The following is a 21,362-nucleotide window of genomic DNA, read 5'->3' on the forward strand; positions in this document are numbered from 1 at the left end:
TGAACCAATTTACATTCTCACCAACAGTGTAGGAGGGTTCCTTTTTCTCCACACCCTCTCCAGCATTTATTATTTGTAGACTTTTTAATGATGGCCATTCTGACTGGTGTGAGGTGATACTTCATGGTAGTTTTGATTTCCATTTCTCTAATAATTAGTGATATTGGGCATCTTTTGATGTGTCTGTTGGCCATCTGTATGTATGTCTTCTTTGGAGAAATGTCTATTTGGGTCTTCTGCCTATTTTTTTGATTGGGTTATTTGTTTTTGTTTTTGATATTAAGCTGTATGAACTGTTTGTATATTTTAGAAATTAATCCCTTGTTGATCTCATTGTTTGCAAATATTTTCTCCCATTCTGTAGGTTGTCTTTTCATTTTGTTTATGGTTTCCTTTGCTGTGCTTTTAAGTTTAATCAGGTCCCATTTGCTTACTTTTGCTTTTATTTCCATTATTCTAGGAGATGGATCAAAAATAATATTGCTGCAATTTATGTCAAAGAGTGTTCTGCCTATGTTTTCCTCTAGGAGTTTTAGAGTATCTGGTCTTACATTTAAGTCTTTAATGCATTTTTAGAGTTTCATTTTTAGGTGTTAGATATTATTCTAATTTCATTCTTACATGTAGCTGTCCAGTTTTCCTAGCATCACTTATTGAAGAGACTGTCTTTTCTCCATTGTATATTCTTACCTCCTTTGTTATAGATTAATTGACCATAAGAGCATGGGTTTATTTCTGGGCTTTCTGTCCTGTTCCATTGATCTATGTGTCTGTTTTTGTGCCGCTACCATACTGTCTTGATTACTGTAGCTTTGTAGTATAGTCTGAAGTCAGGGAGTGTGATTCCTTCAGCGCTGTTCTTCTTTCTCAAGATTGTTTTGGCTATTCAGGGTCTTTTGTGTTTCCATATGAATTTTAAAAAAATTTGTTCCAGCTCTGTGAAAAATGCCATTGGTGATTTGATAGGGATTGCATTGAATCTGTATATTGCCTTGGGTAGTATGGCCATTTTAATCATACTGATTCTTCTGATCCAAGAACATGGTATTATCTTCCCATCTGTGGCAACAGAGCAGGATTTAAGAATGGGTTCAAAGGTTGTTTTATACTTGTTAAGTATCATATGTATGTGAAATAGCCAAGTAAAGAGGTCTAGTGAGCTGTTATATATAAGTCTATAGTTCAGAAGAGGGGTCAGGATAGAGTGAGATACAGTATGTAACACCATAGGAATGGAAAAAGTATCTAGAGAGCCCAAGTCTTGAGGAACTACAACTTTAGAAGTCAGGCAGAAGGCAAACAGGTATCCCAGAATTCAAAAGAGTATTTTAAAGTGGAAATAAATAAGTTGAAGCTGCTGAGAGGTCTAATAAGATAAGAACTAAAATATCCTTTGGATTTAGTAACAGTTATTCACTGCTTTAACAACTGCATTTTACTGGGAATGAAAAATCTTGAAGAATGAATGCAGACTTCCAGGTAAAGATGGCAAATGAACTTATGCTTCTAGTAGTACTCTCTTAAACTACAACAAAGGGATTTTAAAATATATGTATATATCTGTATATACATACAGATATTATATATCCATATCACATATGGATAATGTATGTACACATATATGTGTATGTGTGTATGTATCACCACACAGATGGGGAAAACTGGAGAGGAGACAACAGCAATACAAACTAGAAAAGAATCAGATGAGCGAGGTAACTGGTTTAACACTCCCAAGAAAGCCAATTCCTGTAAACGAGCGGTAGGGGAAGCCAAGAACCAATCCAGTGTACACTGATGCATCAGAGACACCTAGATAACTTACTAAAACACAGATGGCTGGACCAGAGTTTCTAATTAAGTAGGTCTGGGGTAGAGTCTGAGAATTTCCATTTCTAACAAGTTCTCAGGACATGCTGACTCTGCTGACCCTGAGGATCACAATTGAGAACTGCACTAGAGAACCCTAAGTAGACTCAGAACTGGTTGTACCAGGTAACCCTGTAAGTGTGGGTAAAGAGGAAGGCTAAGATAAGGAAAGCTCATTAAAACCTATGTAAGAGCCAGTCAGATATAATAGTATAATAACAGACTATGTATCCACAGAGATAAAAGATCATGAATCCATAAAACAAGAACAGGCTAATTTTTAAAAGAAATTCAGAGTAGAGAAGGGAGCTTTTGAATAATAAAAACATAATTTTTTAAAATTCCAAGTACATTAGAAGATGAATTAAGGTAATATCTCACAGAACAGAGCAAAAAGATAAGAGGATAATGGGAGAAAAAAGGCAAGAAAATTAGTATGTTAGTTCAAACTCCAAATAATAGGAATTTTAGGAATAGAGAGAGCAGAAGGAAAGAAGTTATTAGCAACATAGTTTAAGAAATGTATGTCCCCAGAACCAAAGGGTATACAATTTCAGATAGAAGGAGTCAACAAAATCCCAAATTGGGTGAAAATAAACCCACACCAAGGTACATCACTGTAAAATTTCAGAACACAGGGAACACACTTATTGCTTCTGGCAGATGCATTGGTAAACTATTGCCTCTGATTATTTTTTGACACTCACTGGAGTTTGCACCAGGGCCAAGCTCCAATTCAAAGCCAATAAAAAGAGCCTTGCAAGTTTAATCTCCCAGGGAACCACCGGACAGGTCAAATAATGACAATTCGCTGGCATTGGGGCTTTTAAGGAGCTCAAGCCCCATCCTATCCCTTGCAGTGGCTTGCCAGGCTGAGGTTTTCACTGTGATTGCTGCTTGTTAGTTTTTAAAGCTACAGTAGAACTGAAGAGGAGGAGATTGGTATAAGGCAAGTTAAAATTTCACTGAGCTCAGATTCTTACCAAGATTCAGCTGTTTTTCTTGAATAAATGCTACCTATATCAGCCTTTGGCTAATTTCCAGAATTTTGAAAACACTAATTTGGACAATTTTTGTCTATGTTCTCATGGCTTTCATGGAGGAGATGACTTTCAGAGGTCCTTACTCTGCCTTTTTTTTTTTTTTTTTTTGGCTGGTGATCACCAACATGTGGCTCTTTAAATTTAGGTTAACTAAAATTAAATAAATTCAATTCCTTAGTTGCACTAGCCGTATTTCATATTCTCAAAAGCCACATGTGACTAGTGGCTACTCCATTGGACAGCACAGATAGAACATTTCCATCATCTCAGTTTTATTGGACAGTGCAGCTTTAAGGTACTGTCCTCATTTTATAGATGAGTAAACTGAAGCTCAAAAATGGTAAGTAACTTGCTAAGAGTCTCTGATATTTCAAAGCCACCAAGCCTGTGTTTTCTCTCAGTAACTTCCAGCTTTCTCATGTCAGGGAATACAATGCAAAATGACGTTTGTATAGAGCACACTGGAGTAAATGGCTGTAACCACAAGATCACCAGCCCCAGTTCTTCTGCTGCCCTTGGCTCTGCACACCCATCCCAGGAATAGGGGACTCAGTGGCTCAGCACACTTCTGTGTCACAACATCCTGATCATGAAGTTCTGCTATATGTTATAACAGTAATTCTCAGTGTGGTTCCAAGGCCGGAAGCATCAGCATCACCTGGGAACATGTTAGAAATAGGAATTCTCAGGCCCCATCCAGACCTTACTGAATAAGAAATTTGGGGAGTGGGGTCAAGAAGTCTGTAGTTTGACAAACCTTCCAGGTGATTCTGATACACATAAAAGTTTGAATACTCTGTGTTATATTATAAAAACTTATTCAATGGATGGTGATAGGAAAATTGGTTGACAGTAATGGAAATACATATATAAAGTACATAAATATAAATATACATATATACACATACACACCCAAATTATGAAATGTATTATGTACACTATTATTATATACCAGAAAACCAGTATAAAAATTGTACTTCTAAATACCATCTTTTATCCCTCTATTAGGAGACATTGCTGTTTATATCTAAGAGAATTGGGTTAATTTTTATCTTCTGTTTTGAACTAATGAACATTTTATGAATTTCTTCAGTTTAATTTTATGTTCAAACCCTCCCAAACAAGTGAATACCTACCTTTATTCAGATTTATTATAATATTATAATATTTAGATATGATACTATAATTTCACTGTCTAATAGTAGACTTAGTACGTTGAGTAAAAACTGCAGTGCTAAAACACAAAATTTCTCTTTGTGTTAGCCCCCAATTTAGAGGTTCTGAATTAAGGCCATTGACTCCTCCAAGAATCTATTCCTAGAAATTTACCTTCCTACTGGAAAAATAATATGCATATTTAATATTTTGCATAAAACTTCAGGATACCTTGATTTAATTGCAATAGAGTAAGTATTTAATTAGAAGTTCATGTTTTGTAGGATGTTGCATATCTTTGGTTTGATTGCTTATACTTATTATTTTAATTAACTTAGTCCTTTCTTCTCATCCTTACTCTAAGGTGGATACATTGCAAATAGCCTAGCAATCATGACAGATGCACTTCATATGTTAACTGACCTAAGTGCCATCATACTGACCCTGCTTGCTTTGTGGCTGTCTTCAAAATCACCAACCAAAAGATTCACCTTTGGATTTCACCGCTTAGGTAGGTAATTGGGCATTTCTTTTGGTTTATAAAATTTTATGGTAAAATCACAATGAACTATAACCTTTGATTATCTGAAATCTTTCTGGTGATAGCCCTGTTTGAACAAAGTAAATGAAAATGGATGAAAAAGATTTATTCAGATATGTATCTTCCAGGGTGCATTCAGTCCAGTCAGCTAAGTAGTTCACACATGTAAAATTTTATGATAATCATTAATCTTTAAATGTTGTTCCTTATGTCCTGAAGATGTTGTCAGAAAAAAGTTTACCTTCAGTTTATTGAACGAGGCAAAACCATATAGATTTAATTTGTTAGTGAGCATTAGCTTCTTTCTTTCACTTCAGGTATTGTAACTAAGCTAGTGCAGCCCAAATTTTAAGCATTACTATAATGTGTGTAACATACCGGCTGGCTGACCTTCATTGTGACCATGGTATCAACATAACTGTAAATGCTAACAAAGATTCTTTGCTTGACCAAACTTTTGTCCACCTCCTGAACCTTCCCCCAGGCCCATCTGTGTACGTCCTTGTAAAATCTAATTTTAGCAAGAACCTTGCTAAGCTAATTTAACAGAGCCCCTACTCTCAGTATCTTACGGGTTATCCCCAGGTGATATCTCATCACCCAGGCCTATCTTCAGCAAGACTTCTGTTAGGTCAGTTTAGCCAGACTACTGCTTACCCCTGATATTTCCTGTTAGTAATTATCCATCCACTGACTCTCACCTGCTCTTTGGCTCTAAATTCCCACACGCTGTGCAGTTTTCAGAGTCGAGCCCAAACTCTTTCCCCCACTGCAAAATTCCATTGCGGTGGTCCCTATACCTATCTTAATAGCTTCTCCTGTCCTGTCTTTAATAAAGTCTTCTTTACCATGTTTTAACAAGTGTCATTGGATTTTTTTTCTTTAACAATACACATACATTTTTATTTCCCTATTTTGAACAAATATTAATATTTAATTAAGAGAGATTAAAATCATACGTTGTTGTCTACACAACTCCTCTCTGCTGTTACTGTTTCTTTTTTATTTTTTTACTTATTTTAAAAATACTTATAAAACAATTACCTGAATTAGTGCCATATGACCAGATGTCATTTGCTTAGAACCCAAAATTTGACATTTAGGTAGCTTCAGCAAAACCTGTCTTAAGGAACCAGAGTTAATATCTTGTAGTTTTATTTTGTAGAGACACTGACACTCTTGGCTTGTATATCAATCAGTTCTTCCCCTTCTTTGTTACTTTTTAGGCTAATCTTAACTCAACATCTAGGTCTTCTAAAATTTAGTAGCTGGCTCTTTTAGTGTAAAACCTGACATTGTGCCTGAATAGCTTTATTCCAAGTAGCTATCCAGGTCATCAGTTTGGGAAATTTTCTGACGTCCCCACCCCTCAGCACCCTCAGTTGCTGTACAAGAGAAGTGAAGCCCTGAGTGAGGTCTTTCTAGTATTTGTCAAGTTACTGCATATTGCAAATTGCATTTGGTTGTGTTGTGAAAGAGACCCCACTGCTGGCTGACACGTTATACATTCATTTGTTTACTGATTGCCTTGGGGTTTTTTAGCAACTTCAAAATTTTTTCAAACATTAATTTTTTTGTGATTTAAACACCTGAAATTTCAGATCAAAACTCAAACATAGCATCATGGGATGGGGATTTCTACCTTCTAACATTATTTGAGAGAGTGCATTCATTTAGTCCTATGGTTCTTAACCTCTTTTAGGTTATAGAGCCCTTTGGAATTCTAATGAAAACAACGGAATTCTCCCCCAGAAACATGCAATAACAGAACATAGAAAGTTCTACATATGGCAAGAACTCGTAATCATGAAAATTCTATTAAATACTAACCTACTTAGTGTTTACCTAGATAGTCATAGATAACAAGCACTATGAAAAGATGGTAGAAAATAGAACTGAGTGGTGCTGTTATATCTCTGCAAGTTTCTGTAGAAAGTCAAACTTTCCCCTCTCCTTAAAAGTACTAGTTCAAGATGGTGGACCAGAGATCAGCATCAGTGGATCCGAGCATCCGTTGGGAGATAACACAAATACCAAAACAACAAAGAGAAGCACATGGTTGGGTCACCAATAAACAAGAAATTTCCAGAAATTTCTGGAAGTTGGAAAGTCGATGAGAGTGGGTTGAAGGAAGAAAGAAGCCAAAAAGCTGCAGCCCAGAGAATGCTGGGGTAGGAATGGATCAGCCCAGCGGATCTCCAAAGAAGACTCAGGGACAGACATGAACAAAAATGAGTACGGGGGCTGAAAACAAGATAAACTGAATGACTAAATGGGAAGCTGCTCCCACGGGTCCACTATGTCCCTCCCTTACGTCCCACCTCCACCTCCACCTCCACTCATGTAGTCTGCATTTTCTCCCATGTAAAACACCAGATGGTTCTTCTAGAAAGAAGTTGAACAAAATGTTTGGAGAAAGCTGAGGCTTATAATGTGAATGATGATGCTCCAAAAGAAATCTCTTTTGTGCTAGAATTCAGGGTTCTGCAGCCTTAGAGTTTGGTTCCCCATGTACTCACACTAAAGTAATAACACTTGTCTTAATCTGCCCTGCCCTACACCCCTTACAGTAACCATTTTTAATAGTTGTGGCTTATCCTTCCAGCATTTCCTTTTTGTGCAGGATAGTTTCCCTATCCATCTACCCTAAATATGAATGGATAACCAAGGATTTTTCAGGAAGTGAGAAAAAACCAGCAGCATGAAAGTAAGAAAGTTTTTTTTAAAAACTCACAAAAATTTGTCCTCTGGAAAGAGAGATAACTTATAGAAAAGAAGAAAATTATCTTATTAATTAACTCAGAATAATAAAGCAGTAAAACATTTTGGAAAAGAAACGTACAGAAAAAGCTCTTTGAAGTTGAAATATTACTGAAATTTTAAAAATTTTGTTTTCAGTAAAAGGACTAGAAAATATAATCAAGAAGGTCTCCCAGAATATAAAACAAAAAAATAAAAAACAGCAATAAAAAGTTTAAAACTATAAAAGATCAATCTGGGAGGTCCAAAGTTGTACTATTAAGAATCTCAGAAAAAGAGACTTAAAAAATAAAAGGGGAGGGTATAGTTCAGTGGTAGTGTGTGCACATTAACACACATGAGGTCCTGGGTTCAATCCCCAGTGCCTCCATTAAATAAATAAACAAACCTAATCCCCCCTCCACAAAAAGTTTGTTTTTTTTTTTTAAATAAAAGGGAGTGATTGCTGAAGGGGTAAAGAGTTTCTTTTGAGGGGTGATGAGCATGTTCTGGAATTAGACAGTGGTGAATGTTGCACAGCCTTTGCATATACTAAAAGCCACTGAATTGTCCACTTCAGAATTGTTAAAATGATGAATTTTATGTTATTTGAATTTTAATTCATCTAAAAAATTAAAGGAAGAGAATTAAGATACAAACAGGTAAGTGTTTTCCAGAGCTAAGGAGAGAGTCATGCCCTCACACTAGAAGGGCCTTTTGAGGTTCTTCTTTTTCTTCTTTGTATTCCAAAATCTTATGAGGATATGTCTAGGTAAGAACTTATTCACTTATTCTGCTCTTTCTAGTAATGGTGGGAATAAAGGAAGAAAAATTTATGATAATTTGGGGAGGATTAAAAAGACAACAAAGTGGGGAGAGATTATAACTCAGTGGGAGAGTGGGTGCTTAGCATGCATGAGATCCTGGGCTCAATCCTCAATACCTCCATTAAAAAGTAAGTAAAGAAAGAAAACAAATTACCCCTCCAAAACACAACAAAAAAGGTAATAAAGTAAAAAATAAAAATTAGTAAATAAAAAATTAACAAATAACAAAGATAGGTAGACTTGAATAAAGCTATAAACCAAAGCGCTGGCTGTCCTTGTGTTCCACAGAATACCACTGCTTCATGAGTACTCTCTAAATTCTGTAGAGGAAGGTATGTTTACATTGGACACATTTAGATAGTGTACCTCTTATGACCTCTAATACCAAGACTTGAGGATTCAAGTCCTCAAGAACATTGCAGAAGGAATCCCCCTAAGAAACTTCTTGTTTGTTACTGTGTTGTTGAACTTTGTTCCTCCTCCTCCTCCCCCTCCTCCTCCTCCTCCTCTCCCTCCCCCTCCTCCTCCTCCTCCTCCTCCGTTTTTGTTTTACGGCATGGGTGGTAGGACAAGGGTTGGTTTTTACTTTGTTGATTTATTTTGTAAATATGTAAAACACGTCACAAAAGTTAAAAATTATCTTCTAAAAAAAAGATTCATTCAGAGAAGCCTTGCTTTCATCCTGTCCCCTCCAACCCATCCTCCCACCCCACTCCTTATTAGCAACCATTTTAACTAGTTTTTGGCCTATCCTGCCAGCATTTCCTTTTGAAAGTTTAAACAAATACATATATGTTCACAGCCAGCTCCCTGCCACACTTTCCTATGCAAAGGCAGCACACTGGAGGTGTGTGTCTGTGAGTGATAGTGAGATAGTAGTAGTGTCATTCCCTAAATTTATTTTCTTTTTGTTTTCTCATAACACTCTATACATGCCTAATAGCATTTATCATATTTTTATAGATACTCTTATGAAACAGTGTCTCCTTTGAGACCATGAATCAAGTAGGAACAGGAACGGATAATATTAAACTCTATGGGTCTGGCGCTAATCGGTGCTGTATAAGAGATTATTAATCGAATTGTTGCATATTCAGGCTGAGTAAATAAGGATATAAAAACTATGAAACAGATAACTTAGTATTGCTCACAATCCTCAAATCATTTGTGTTTGGGGTAAATTAAACCAATTTCCAATCTGGGATTAGGAGTATTTTTGAAATTTTGGGACAAAAGTATTTGAGACTTGAAAACATTTACCTGTAATTCTGAAACTGGTCATGTTCACAGCTATAAAAATTTGTGTGATCTATAATGTAGCTGGGTGGTACAGCCTGGCTTATAGGTCCTTTTGACTAATTAAGAAATCAGTCAGAAAGGAATTTCTCCTTCCCTGTCTCAGCCAGGGGCTGGTCCTTTTTATTTTGGTACTTAACCATTTTTTAAGAATTGATGGTCAATTTGTCTTCGGTTCAAATCTGAGATCTGCAGTTTTACTAGCTACATGACCTTTTGGAGACTGATATAATTGAAAGTGTGGGTTTCTGCTATAAAATTGGGATGATAATACTCGTATTGCAGAATTGTAAAAAAAAGACATAAGGTAAGGTGGTGTAAGTGCCTAACATGGTAGCTGGCACACAGTAAATTCTCAGTAAAAGTTAGTTTCTGTCTTCTTTTCCTTCCCTTTTAAGGTGTCATCTATTCCACACTTCTCATGTCTCTCAGAATGCTCCATGCTCTGAAACTGCCTGCCTTCTCTTATCAGAATTCTCATTCTCTCAGCAAAACTCTCTCAGCTAGGTAGTAGGAGAAAAGGAAGATGATTCACCCTCATGATTAAACAACAAGTTTTAAAGATGTGCTTTTTAACTCAGGTATTTGGTAATGTTTTGGGCAATATAATAAAATTTATTTCAGCAAAAAATCACTCAAGTCAAGATGAGAAAAAGGTAGTTTTAGATTTGTGGGGTAAGCCCAACTGGCTGTCCCAGGAGCCAATTCCATTCTGTTGGTACCTTCCTTTCTTCCATGTGAACTCACAGAGTGTGTAAAATCACTGAGGTTTTTTTTTTTCTTTTCTTCCTTTATTATGTTACAGTGCACTATAATGGCAGCTCTTTTGGGAAGAGGGAGAGCAGGGTAGGAACCAGATGTGAGTTATTTTTAAATGCCTGGATTTATTTGACTGTGGATATGTCATCTTATTCTGGAAGTTAATAAAACTTGGAACTTAATGAAACCACACTGTCGGAGAATCTCACAAATCCTTAGGAGAAGTAGCACTGTCTCTCAGACAGAGGGGACGTGCTTTCTGAAGAGAACAGTCCAATCCCTTGCTTTCTATGATTATCCTTCTCTGTGGATTATGAGTGTGATTGACTTTATATAGAGAGAGCTTTTCTTCCAGTTCTTGGGCTGAAAAGTCTGCATGGACTAGGTAAAGATAGTGATCATGTGAAGGGACTGTAGTGAGCAGGGTTTTCTGTATTTGAAATAAAAAGCAAGATTTTACTTTGGTGGTGCATGTCATCATCCTAGGTTAATGGCAGGAATCTTTTGTAGCAGTGTGTCGTTCTCCAGAGCAGACACCTTGGCAGACTCGTGTAGAGGATGGTTGTCCTGAGGCAGCTAAATGGTTATAATACTAACTCTACATAGTTTGTTATTTTCCCCCTGATACCTACTAAAGGAGCAGAACATATTGAGCTAAAAAATCTCTTCCCCCATACAAGCAGCCAAAAAAAAAATCCTCTTCTCCCAAGTGATTCATTTTAACTACCTCCTCCCACCCCTGACAAGAGTTATGTCTATTAGTTATATTCACATCCTAGAATTAATTCATATCACATGAACAGCTGTGGGAAAAGAATAGACACATGCTAGAATTGGGAGTTTTAACGAGGCAGGAGCAAAACAGTGAGATGGGCAACATTGGATAGCCAAAGTCAGCTTGAGAGCACTGAGCACCGTGGGTGTGGGGTGGAGGGAGTGGTAAGAAGGCAGGAAATAGGAGGTAATTTAGAGCAGGAGGTGAGAGGATCTGAAGACAAACTTTGCAGTTTAGCTTGGCATTCTGGTGGCAACAGCGGGCCACTGAAATCCTGTATGATGTCTTTATCCTGAGCACAGCAGAGTTGTCTGTGAATGAGTTGAAACACAAGTACTAGTTGGGAAGTCCCAGGCAAATCCAGCACAGCCCACCGATTTTCCCTTTTCCTTCCTGTCTGCTATCAGAAGAATGTGGAAAAAAGAAATAGCCTGAACTTCAGATGTTTGCTGTGTAAGTTCCTTGAGGCAATAGAAAGACAAGTGTTACATAATTTAAGGGAAATACACATTATTGGCATTACAGTTAGCAAAGATAACAGTTATGATAGGCCAGTACAGCTAGACAGCACTCATAAAACAGTAAATATGCTTGGGCTGAGTGTGGTTTACATAGCTAAAGTGGATTGTTACTCATTCACCAAATAGGTGCTCAATAGTTACCTACTGAATGACTGAGTAATAGTATAGGGTGGGGAGGCAGGCAGTAAACATGTTCACAAACACAACATAGTCATAAATCATATTAACTGCTAAGAAGAAAAAGAATAAGGTTCTATGGTGGAGAACGACAGAGAATGACAGTGAAGGGCTCAGTGTTTTTCACATGAACCTTGAAAACCTCCAGTTTTGGCAATGTACAGATGTGTTAAAATGTACAGTAAACATTTTTCATATTTTATAGTACTATCAAAACTTGATAATCATCTGTGTTTTAACCCATTTAATTTTTGCTCTATTTATTAGCCATTCAAATCAAAACTGTTTATTCTCTGTATGTGAAATTCAGGGCATATTTTGATCTTAATTGGCTCATTGACTATAAATATTTGTTTATATTTAAGCTGAATGAAAAGACCCAACTGATGTAATAATAAAAAACACATAATCATTCATTTCACTCCATCCTCCAATGTTAGAGTTCAGCCAGGTGGAGAGAGATAAATTTTTGTGTGTAGGATAAAGTAGCAAAATATGTTAGAACTACTATTAAAATGGTTTTCTAGAATTTCCATAAAAATCTCTTTTAAGAGTTTTTCATTTATGCTAAATTTCCACTTAGTCAAGTTTATCTAAAGTGTATGGAGTAGTAACTTTCACAGAAATCTAGGGTTTCAATTGTGAAAGTTCCTGAGTCTCTTTTAGAAAATGAAAAATCCACGTTACACACTCCTTTTGTCTTGAAAAACTTTATTGTATGTTTCGTGACCGGATACCAACCCTGGGAAGCAGGGCATAATGAGAAGATTGGAGCAAGTCATAATTCGGTTGTTGACTGAAAGCTTCCTTCTCTCTTAAACGTTGTGGGGGGAAAAAAATCTTGCCTATATTTATCTGCATTCCATCATGTTAAAAATACTATGAAAAGAATTTTAAACACTGCTTAGTCCTATTCATGGTATTTCATCAAAGTTTAATTTATTCACAATGAAAGAACTTTTTGTTCATTTTATCAGAATGATCACATGACTAGTTAGGATTTTTAGCTATACAATATTACTGTGCCTTATACTTCTCCACTGTAAATCTCAGCCTTAAAAGTCTACTTAAAATTTTGTTTCTTTTTTTTCCTTTGCATTTATCAGTATTCTGTCTAGAAGACATCTTGACAGGTGATTAGAGAAAAAAAAATAATAGATGAAATGTCTTTGCTTTTCACCAAGGGAACTATTCCTATTAATTGCTAAATAAGGTATATCTTTGATAGCAGTATCCTAATATGTCATTTTGGGAATTTCTAGGAATCAGCTGAATTCAGTTACTCTTAACTATGGGCAGGCATTAGGATCCCTTTTGTGCTACTCATGTAGGTGAAAACTGTGTCTTGGAAAACTGAGTTTTCAGCCGCAGGAGCCTAGGGCCTTCTAACCGTGGGAATCTGCCTTGTCAAAGAACTTTGTTTATGCTTTACTTTGATTTTCATTTTACTTTATTTTGAATGTGGTTTTTGCCTTATATGAGAGATCATAAAAAGATAATTTTCAGTGTTTAGGAAAATTATCACTGGGATGTGGGGGTTGCCAGATTTCAGACACACATTCTCTTCTCTCTCTCTCTCTCTCTCAAACACACACACGTGCATGCACACAGGATGCCAGCATGTCTGAAATATTGCATGGGACATACATAAGTATAAATGAAAAATTATTTGTTGTTCATCTGAAATGCAAATTTAACTGGGCTTCCAGTATTTTGTCTGGCAGACCCACTAGGGTAACAGTGTAACTTACCTAAACCAGGACACTTTTGAGAGTGAAATGGGGCACTTTCAATAATTATTCGAGGATAACAGGCATAAAATGGAACTGTCTGGGAAAACTGGAAAGTATGGTTAACCTAATTATATAAGATTTTGAAGGAATTTTTAATTATTGGTTTTAGACTTTCGTAAGCAATCACATCTCTGTGTCATTAAATTGTATAGCTGTGAATCTTTTTTGTTGTTGTTAAGATACTGGGGAATGAACCCAGGACCTCATGCATGCTAAGCATGTGCTCTACCACTTAGCTATACTTACCCTAGCTGTGAATCTTTATAAACTGTACTGTTTTATAATTTCATATTAAAAATTCGATTAAGGCTCCTTCAAAACTATGGAGACCTATTTGCTAGCTAGCTTCAACCTTAACACGTGGTTAAAGTTCTCTTTTTTTTTTTATAGAAGAGTTTGAGAAGGATTAATATTTTTTAAACACTAATTTTAGAGAGAATTAAAGTTCTCTTTGTGAGTAAAAGGAATCTACCATTAGTACACGAGATTTTAGTTTTAAATGTTTTAATTATTCTTTATTTATATATGTCTTTTGCCATCAGCAGTTATAACTTAAGGCAAGAAATTCCATGTGTTTTCTGTCTTACATTTGACTTAATTCTTTTCTTTTAACTATTTATTTATTGATTTTTTTTAGATTTAGTAAATAACCTGCTATTCATATTTAGCTTAACCTTCTTACCTGTAATAAATAGGCTTTCATCTTCCCTTTCTCATGCTAACTTCATTCTACAGATTGATCCATAAATGTATGAGTACATGCTACCTGCCAGCCTTTCTACTGAGTGCTACAGTAAATGTGACATGAATTGTAACTTGGTCATATCCTCAAGGGACTTAGAGTGTGGACTTGATATGGTAGTCTCTCCAGAGCTTTGTATATTTCACTTGGTCTTTTCTCTACCTTCTTCAGGCCTGTCTTCTTCAAAGTGTGGTAATTGGTATGTCAGGAATAGGTGAATCATAGTTTTGAATAGGAGTTGTATTTTTTTGTCTTATTCCAACATCTATTCTGTAGATGCACAGAATTTTATTCAAGTCTTGGCTGCATTAATGGGATGTCTTCGGGAAACAGCTTATTACTGCCAGAAAATTTTTCTGTGTTGTAATTTATGAGCTGGAATAAAACTGTATCAAAGTCCAATACACTTAGCCTGAAACCTTCGAGCAATGAGTTGACCCAGATAATAATTTTCCAGATTGTTTTAACTTGTAGCACTTAACAGGGTTAAATCCAGTTTCTCTAAAGGAAAAAAATTTATCTTTTTCTTGCTTTTATTGTTTTGAGTGTCAACACTAGTTTTATATAATAATGTTAGTTAATTATTTTAAAATGTACTTTACATTGTCCTATTTTTGGTTATTTTGAAAGGATATAAAATTATTTCTACTCACATATAAAAGCATATATGGTGCAAAATCATCCCTGTCTCTTAGCCACCCATTCTCCCCATAATCACTTTTTAAATCAGTATTTTGTATATTCTTCTAGAGTTTGCAGGTGCAGATCATTATTTATATATTCTCTTTTTTCTTTTCACACAAATGCTAACATACCATATATACTATTGTGTACTTTTCTTTTTTCACATAATACTGTATTTTAGAGATTCCTATCAGAACATAGCCTTATGCTTTTTTATAGCTGCATAGTATTCCATATTATAAGGCCCCTACTAAACACTTTGTTTTCGATTGTTTGCTGTTATGTACAATGCTTTATGAAGAGCTTCACAACATATCTCTTTTTTGCACATATGCAGCTCAATTGGCATGAGTATGTATATCATTCCTGGAAGAGGAATTGCTGGGTCAAAGTGTATTTATGAATACTTACATGCCTTAAAAAATGTGTTTGTTTCTGTTTAGTCTAAAGGTACATGTTTTTGTGGTAAAAACTTAAAACATCTCAAATGTTACCAAAAAGAATAAAGTGGAAAATAAATTCCCCACGCTCTTAGTCTCATTTCCCAGTTGTAATAGTTTGTCTTTTATTTTCCTTTTAAAATTTAATTTTAAAAATTTTAATTAAATTCTTTTAAATTGAAGAATAGTTGATTTACAGTGTTGTGTTAGTTTCTGATATGCAGCATAGTGATTCAGTTATACATTTATGTATTCTTTTTTAATTTTTTCATTATAGGTTATTATAAGATATTGGATATAGTTCCCTGTGCTATACAGTAGGACCTTGTTGTTTATCTCTTTTATATGTAGTAGTTTGTACCTGCTAATGCCAAACTCCTAAATTATCCCTCCCCTCTTGCCTTTTGGTAATCATAAGTTTTCTACGCCTGTGAGTCTGTTTCTATTTTATAAATAAGTTCATTTGTATCATTTTTTAGATTCCACAGATAAGTGATACCATATGATATTTGTCTTTCTCTGACTTAACTTCACTTAGTACGATAATCTCTAGGTCCATCTATGTTGCTGCAAATGGCATTATTTCATTCTTGTTTATGGCTAAGTAGAATTCCTTTATACACACACACACACACACACACACACATCTTCCTTATCTAATCATCTGTCAGTGGACATTTTGTCTTTTTTGTGATTATCAATTTGAATGATTTTTTCCTTTTTTTAAAAATGTAAATGGCTGTATAGTATCCTGTTACATGTCTATACCATGATTTATCCATTAGGTTCCTCACTGGTGGACATTTAAGATGTCACCTTAAATCTTTGATGCTGTATTCTCACAGTGCCCTCATGTACTTCCTTCACTCAAAGCACTTTCACACTGTATTGTAACTGCTATTTCCCACTAAACTACAAACTCTGAGAGGGCAGGGATTAGGTGTTTTATTCACGTTATGTCTCCAGTGGCTAATATCACACTTAGACATATAGCAGGAGCTCAACAAATATTTGCTGAATGAATAAATGACTAAATGAGAAAACAGAAATGGAAAAGACATGGAGAGAAATGGTGAGGAGGCAGGCCAATTAGAATAAATGGTCCTTACTTGGAGGGCATTATGCTAAGTGAAATAAGTCAGACAGAGAAAGACAAATACTGTAAAATATCACATGTGGAATCTAAAAAAATTACAACAAGCTAGTGACTATAACAGAAAAGAAGCAGACTCACAGATGTAGAGAAGGAGCTAGTGGTTACCATTGGGGAGAGGGAAAGGGGAGGGGCAAGATGGGGGTGGAGGATTAAGAGGTACAAACTATCAGGTATAAAATAAGCTACAAGGACGCATTGTACAACGTGGGGAATATAGCCAGTATTTTATAATAATTATAAGTAGAGTATAACCTTTAGAAATTGTGGATCACTATATTGTGTAGCTGTAACATATAATATTGTACATCAACTATACTTCAGTTTTAAAAATATGATATTGTAAAATAAATGAAGTTTAAAAATTTTTTGATACTATAGACAAAGCTACAGTGGAAAAACCTTATAGATATCTTTGCATACATATGGATGCATTTCTATTGGCTAGATTTCTAGAATTAAGGAATATGTGCATTTTAAATTTTGATTAGTTTTACTGACTGCTCTCAAGATAGTACTACTTGATACTTCCACCAGTATATCCTTGCTAACTCAAGCTATTGTCAAACTCTTTGATCTTTGCCAATTTAGTAAGGGATAGAAAGGAATCTTATACCTATCTGCATTCCTTGTATTATAATTGATTTTGATAAATTGGCCATTTCTGTTTATTTTCTGTGTACTAATATTTGTGTCCTTTACCCATTTTTCTCATAGGTTGTTCACTTTGTTACTAACTTGTAAGTGTCCTCATCTCTTGGGAAATTAGTCTGTGGTTATGTGTGTTACAAATTTTTCCTCAGTTTTTTCATTTTTTTTTTTACCATGTGTTTAGTCTGTAAATATACATAATTTGATCCTTAAGAAATGAGAGGTGGGTGGGAAATGTGGAAGTGAATTAGTGGAGGATCTGAATCAAACTATTAGATACTTTTTAAGTAAGAAAAATAACATGACAAAAATAATATAGTGCTTTTATCTCTATAGAGAAAAGAATATATAAATAAGAGATTGTACAATATTTAGTATGTATGAAGTATAATAACCATGCTGCAAATATATTTACTTTTTATATTTTTCCCTCCAGAGGTTTTGTCAGCTATGATTAGTGTGCTGCTTGTGTACATACTTATGGGATTCCTCCTGTATGAAGCTGTCCAAAGAACTATCCATATGAAATATGAAATAAATGGAGATATAATGCTCATTACCGCAGCTGTTGGAGTTGCAGTTAACGTCATGTAAGTTCTATTTAAAAAAAAAAATTTAATAGGCTTCATTTTTTTTAATAGCAGTTTTAGGTTCACTGTAAAACTGAGCAGAAGGTACACAGATTTCCCACATGTCCCCGGCCCCACACGTGCAGAGGCTCTCCATTCACCGCATCCCCCATCAGGTGGTACAGTTGTTACGAGTGATGCACCTACATTGACGCGTCAGTATCACGCACAGAGTCCCTAGTTCACATACGGTCATTCTTGGTGTTAAACTCATCCTATAAGTTTTGACAAATTTATAATGACATGTGTCCACCACTGTAGTGTCATATACTCTATATTGTTTTCACATTAATACTTCCAAGTACTGTGGACTTAGAGACTATTATATATGCATTCGGTAACATGCAATGATATTTTAGTATATTTTTAAGTTATGTAGTACATGAATTTTTCTTATGAATGTTAATAAAACACTATTGGAATTAGAAGTTCCTTGCTGGTTTACTCAGGTGTGCTGAAGTTTGATTAACAAGTAGCACAAAGTTTTTTTTAACTTTTATAATATTTTTATTTTAATGAGATTTTTTTATTTACAAAAACAGGCAGTGGGCCAAATATGGTCTAAAGACCGTGGTTTCCAATCCCAGCGCTAGGGTCTTGTGTTTGTACTTAGAGTAAAATCAAAAGCTCTTACCATAGCCTTTTTGGTAAGCTCCTGCGTACCTCTCAGCTCATCTCCTAGCACTCTTGCCACTTTATTCCAGCCACAGTAGCTGTCTTGCTCTTTTTAAGCACATAGAGCATATTTTCATCTTAGGGCCTTTGCCCTGGTTTTCCTTCTGCCTAGAACACTCTTCCACCACCGCTTGCTTCCTGACTTCACTCAAGTCTCTGCTCAGACAGAATCTGCGAGAGGCCTCCTCTGACCACTTTCCCCATCACTGTCCATCCCCTTGCAATGCTTTACTTTTCTTCAAAGCATTCACACTGCCTGCCATTACATTATGTATTTATTTGTTAACTCTCTGCCCTCTCTCTAGAACATACGTTCCACAGGGCTAGGGATATGTCTGTCTTACTCACTGTATTGACCCCAACACCTAGAACAGTACCTGATACATAACAGGTGCTCAAATATTTACACAATGACTGAGTCTCATGTTGCCTCTTTTAGCGTCTGATTAGTGACACATATTTTTATCAATAATATTAGGAAGAATAATAATCTTTCCTTTTATTTTTAACAGAATGGGGTTTCTGTTGAACCAGTCTGGTCACCATCACACCCATTCCCACTCCCTGCCTTCAAATTCTCCTTCCACCAGTTCTGGATGTAGACGCAACCACGGGCAGGATAGCCTGGCGGTGAGAGCTGCCTTTGTACATGCCTTGGGGGATTTGGTGCAGAGCGTTGGTGTGCTAATAGCTGCATACATCATACGATTCAAGGTACTGTGATTGCTGATTTTTCTATTTTAAAACACATGTTTAATTTCAACAGTAAAACTAAAGGTGGTTGTCTCGGATCAGTATACTGATACCAATGCCAGTCCTATGCATTTTGCATCATGCAAGCTCACCTGAGCCACCTGAGCCATCAGTATTGCTCTTTTGTTAGCACTAAACACAGTAGTATCACCTCACGGGGTAACTTATCAGTTGGCTTTGGTGATGCCTTTACTGAAGAACCCAATTTTAAGCCTTGTCACTGAACAGCTAGATACTGGATTGTGCACTGGAGTGGAAATGCAGAGATACGGGTTCTAGTCTTGGTCCTGCTGTTGATGCTTTGACCTTGAGCAAGTCTCTCAACTCTAAACTTGAGTTCCCTCCTCTTTAACATGAGAGGCTTAGGCCACATAGATGGCTGGCTGGCTAAAACTCCTTCCTGCTCTGATATTCTGTGGTTCTGGGTGGAAGATTAAGAGAAAGCACAGAGGAAAACAGTAGAACAAATGACTAAACTTTTGGAAATAGGTTTCACAAAGAAAGGCATTTAAACAGTCTAGGAAAGAGTGAAGACATTTCTCAATTGCAGCTATCCAAGTTTTAGAGATATGCTCCAGTTCTGCTAAAGAACAGGGCACAGAGTATGCCTTACTTAGCTTTACAGACCGGTTTTTGTCTGTCTGTATTTAATCACACAATTTTGATCTATCACCTTTCAGCCAGAATACAAGATTGCTGATCCCATCTGTACATACGTATTTTCATTACTTGTGGCTTTTACAACATTTCGCATCATATGGGACACAGTAGTTATAATACTAGAAGGTAAGATCTCGCTAATATCCCCATTGTGGGTTATTACTTCCCTAAATCAGATTGGGACTGGAGGGGATGCTTGAGGGTAGGAGCCATGTCTTTCTTTTTTTTTACTGATACTTACTAGGCTGTAATAACACCACTTTACATGCAGAGAACATGTAAGAGTTGATGCACTCTTCCATCTGTCATCCATTTGATCCTTACAATAGCCAAGAAAAGTATGCATGAGGCAGACATTATTATCCCCATTTACCAATAAGAAAATTGAGGCTCAGAGGGGTAACATATCTTGATTAGGGTCATGCAGCTAATAAACTGTGGACCAGGACAAGTCTTTTGATTCTTAATGCAGCTATGTTTAGTAGTTTATTAAGTCCGTAATTCCCATTCAGCTTGCTACTCTGTCATAGTTTCAACAACCCTGCCTTACTGATATTAAGTATAAGCATTTAACTATGATTTCTCGATAGTAGGTTTATCATCATTGCATGTTCCTTTCTTTTTTTGTCTATCTTAGCTTTTTATTATATGAAGTATTCTGGGTTGATTGATAATCCTTTTTAGAGTGAATGAACATTTTAGAAGTACTTATTAACCTCTTATATGTATATCCTGCTATACATGTGCATGGTTTATCTTAAAGTATTATTGAAGTGTTAATTTAAATTGAGTTTGGTAAAGCCATGTGGATTTTTTTTAATGTACTGTCTAACTTTTTTCTCAAAATAACCTTTACTTACAAATGATACATTCTAAATAGGTGTACCAAGCCATTTGAATGTAGACTATATCAGAGAAGCCTTGATGAAAATAGAAGATGTATATTCAGTGGAGGATTTAAATATCTGGTCTCTCACTTCAGGAAAACCTACTGCCATAGTACACATACAGCTAAGTATGTTGCTGACGGTAAATGCTGGGGTTGGTGGACTTCTAGCTTTGGAATTAAACATGTGTGCTTATAATTAAGTAGGATGACTTTTCTGCTGGAAATATTTGTTTTAAGGGAAGGGTGAGGCTCTTCAAAAGGTGAGTTGCAGGTCAATATATTAATAACAGATCAATAATTACCTACCTCTTTGGGATGAGATACTACAAATTGATTTTGCCTTTAGATGAAAGGCATTAAGTGTATTTATTATCATGATTTTTCTACATAAGAAAAGCTAGACTCTCACTTTTATTTCTTTAAATCATTTCACAGATTGATGCTTTTATTTTTAATCAAAATAGTACAGGCATTTTTTTTAAGTGCAAAAGATGAAAGACTTGGGATTGATGTCTAGTATTCTTTCTCTCCCCAAGAGTGGTCTGGAGAGATTGGAATAAGGAGGAGTCATTCTGGCTTTGTAAACTGATGTAC

General features: G+C 35.8%; 1 protein-coding gene across 2 annotated transcripts in view; it reads left to right on the forward strand.

Annotated features, from left to right (window-relative positions):
* SLC30A4 (solute carrier family 30 member 4) overlaps positions 1-21,362 on the forward strand; it is a 30,578-nt gene that overhangs the window by 4,570 nt on the left and 4,646 nt on the right. Inside the window, exons 3-7 of one of the 2 annotated variants that reach the window (XM_031453130.2) lie at positions 4,429-4,575; positions 17,599-17,752; positions 18,979-19,180; positions 19,900-20,005; positions 20,760-20,894. In XM_031453130.2, coding sequence (XP_031308990.1) covers positions 4,429-4,575; positions 17,599-17,752; positions 18,979-19,180; positions 19,900-20,005; positions 20,760-20,894 — 744 coding nt within the window. Of the gene's footprint in view, positions 1-4,428; positions 4,576-6,566; positions 8,683-17,598; positions 17,753-18,978; positions 19,181-19,899; positions 20,006-20,759; positions 20,895-21,362 lie in introns of those variants that run through there. The other variant, XM_031453131.2, reaches the window with a different exon arrangement.

This window comes from Camelus dromedarius, chromosome 5, assembly GCF_036321535.1.
Source record: "Camelus dromedarius isolate mCamDro1 chromosome 5, mCamDro1.pat, whole genome shotgun sequence".
Classification (NCBI taxonomy): Eukaryota; Metazoa; Chordata; class Mammalia; order Artiodactyla; family Camelidae; genus Camelus; species Camelus dromedarius.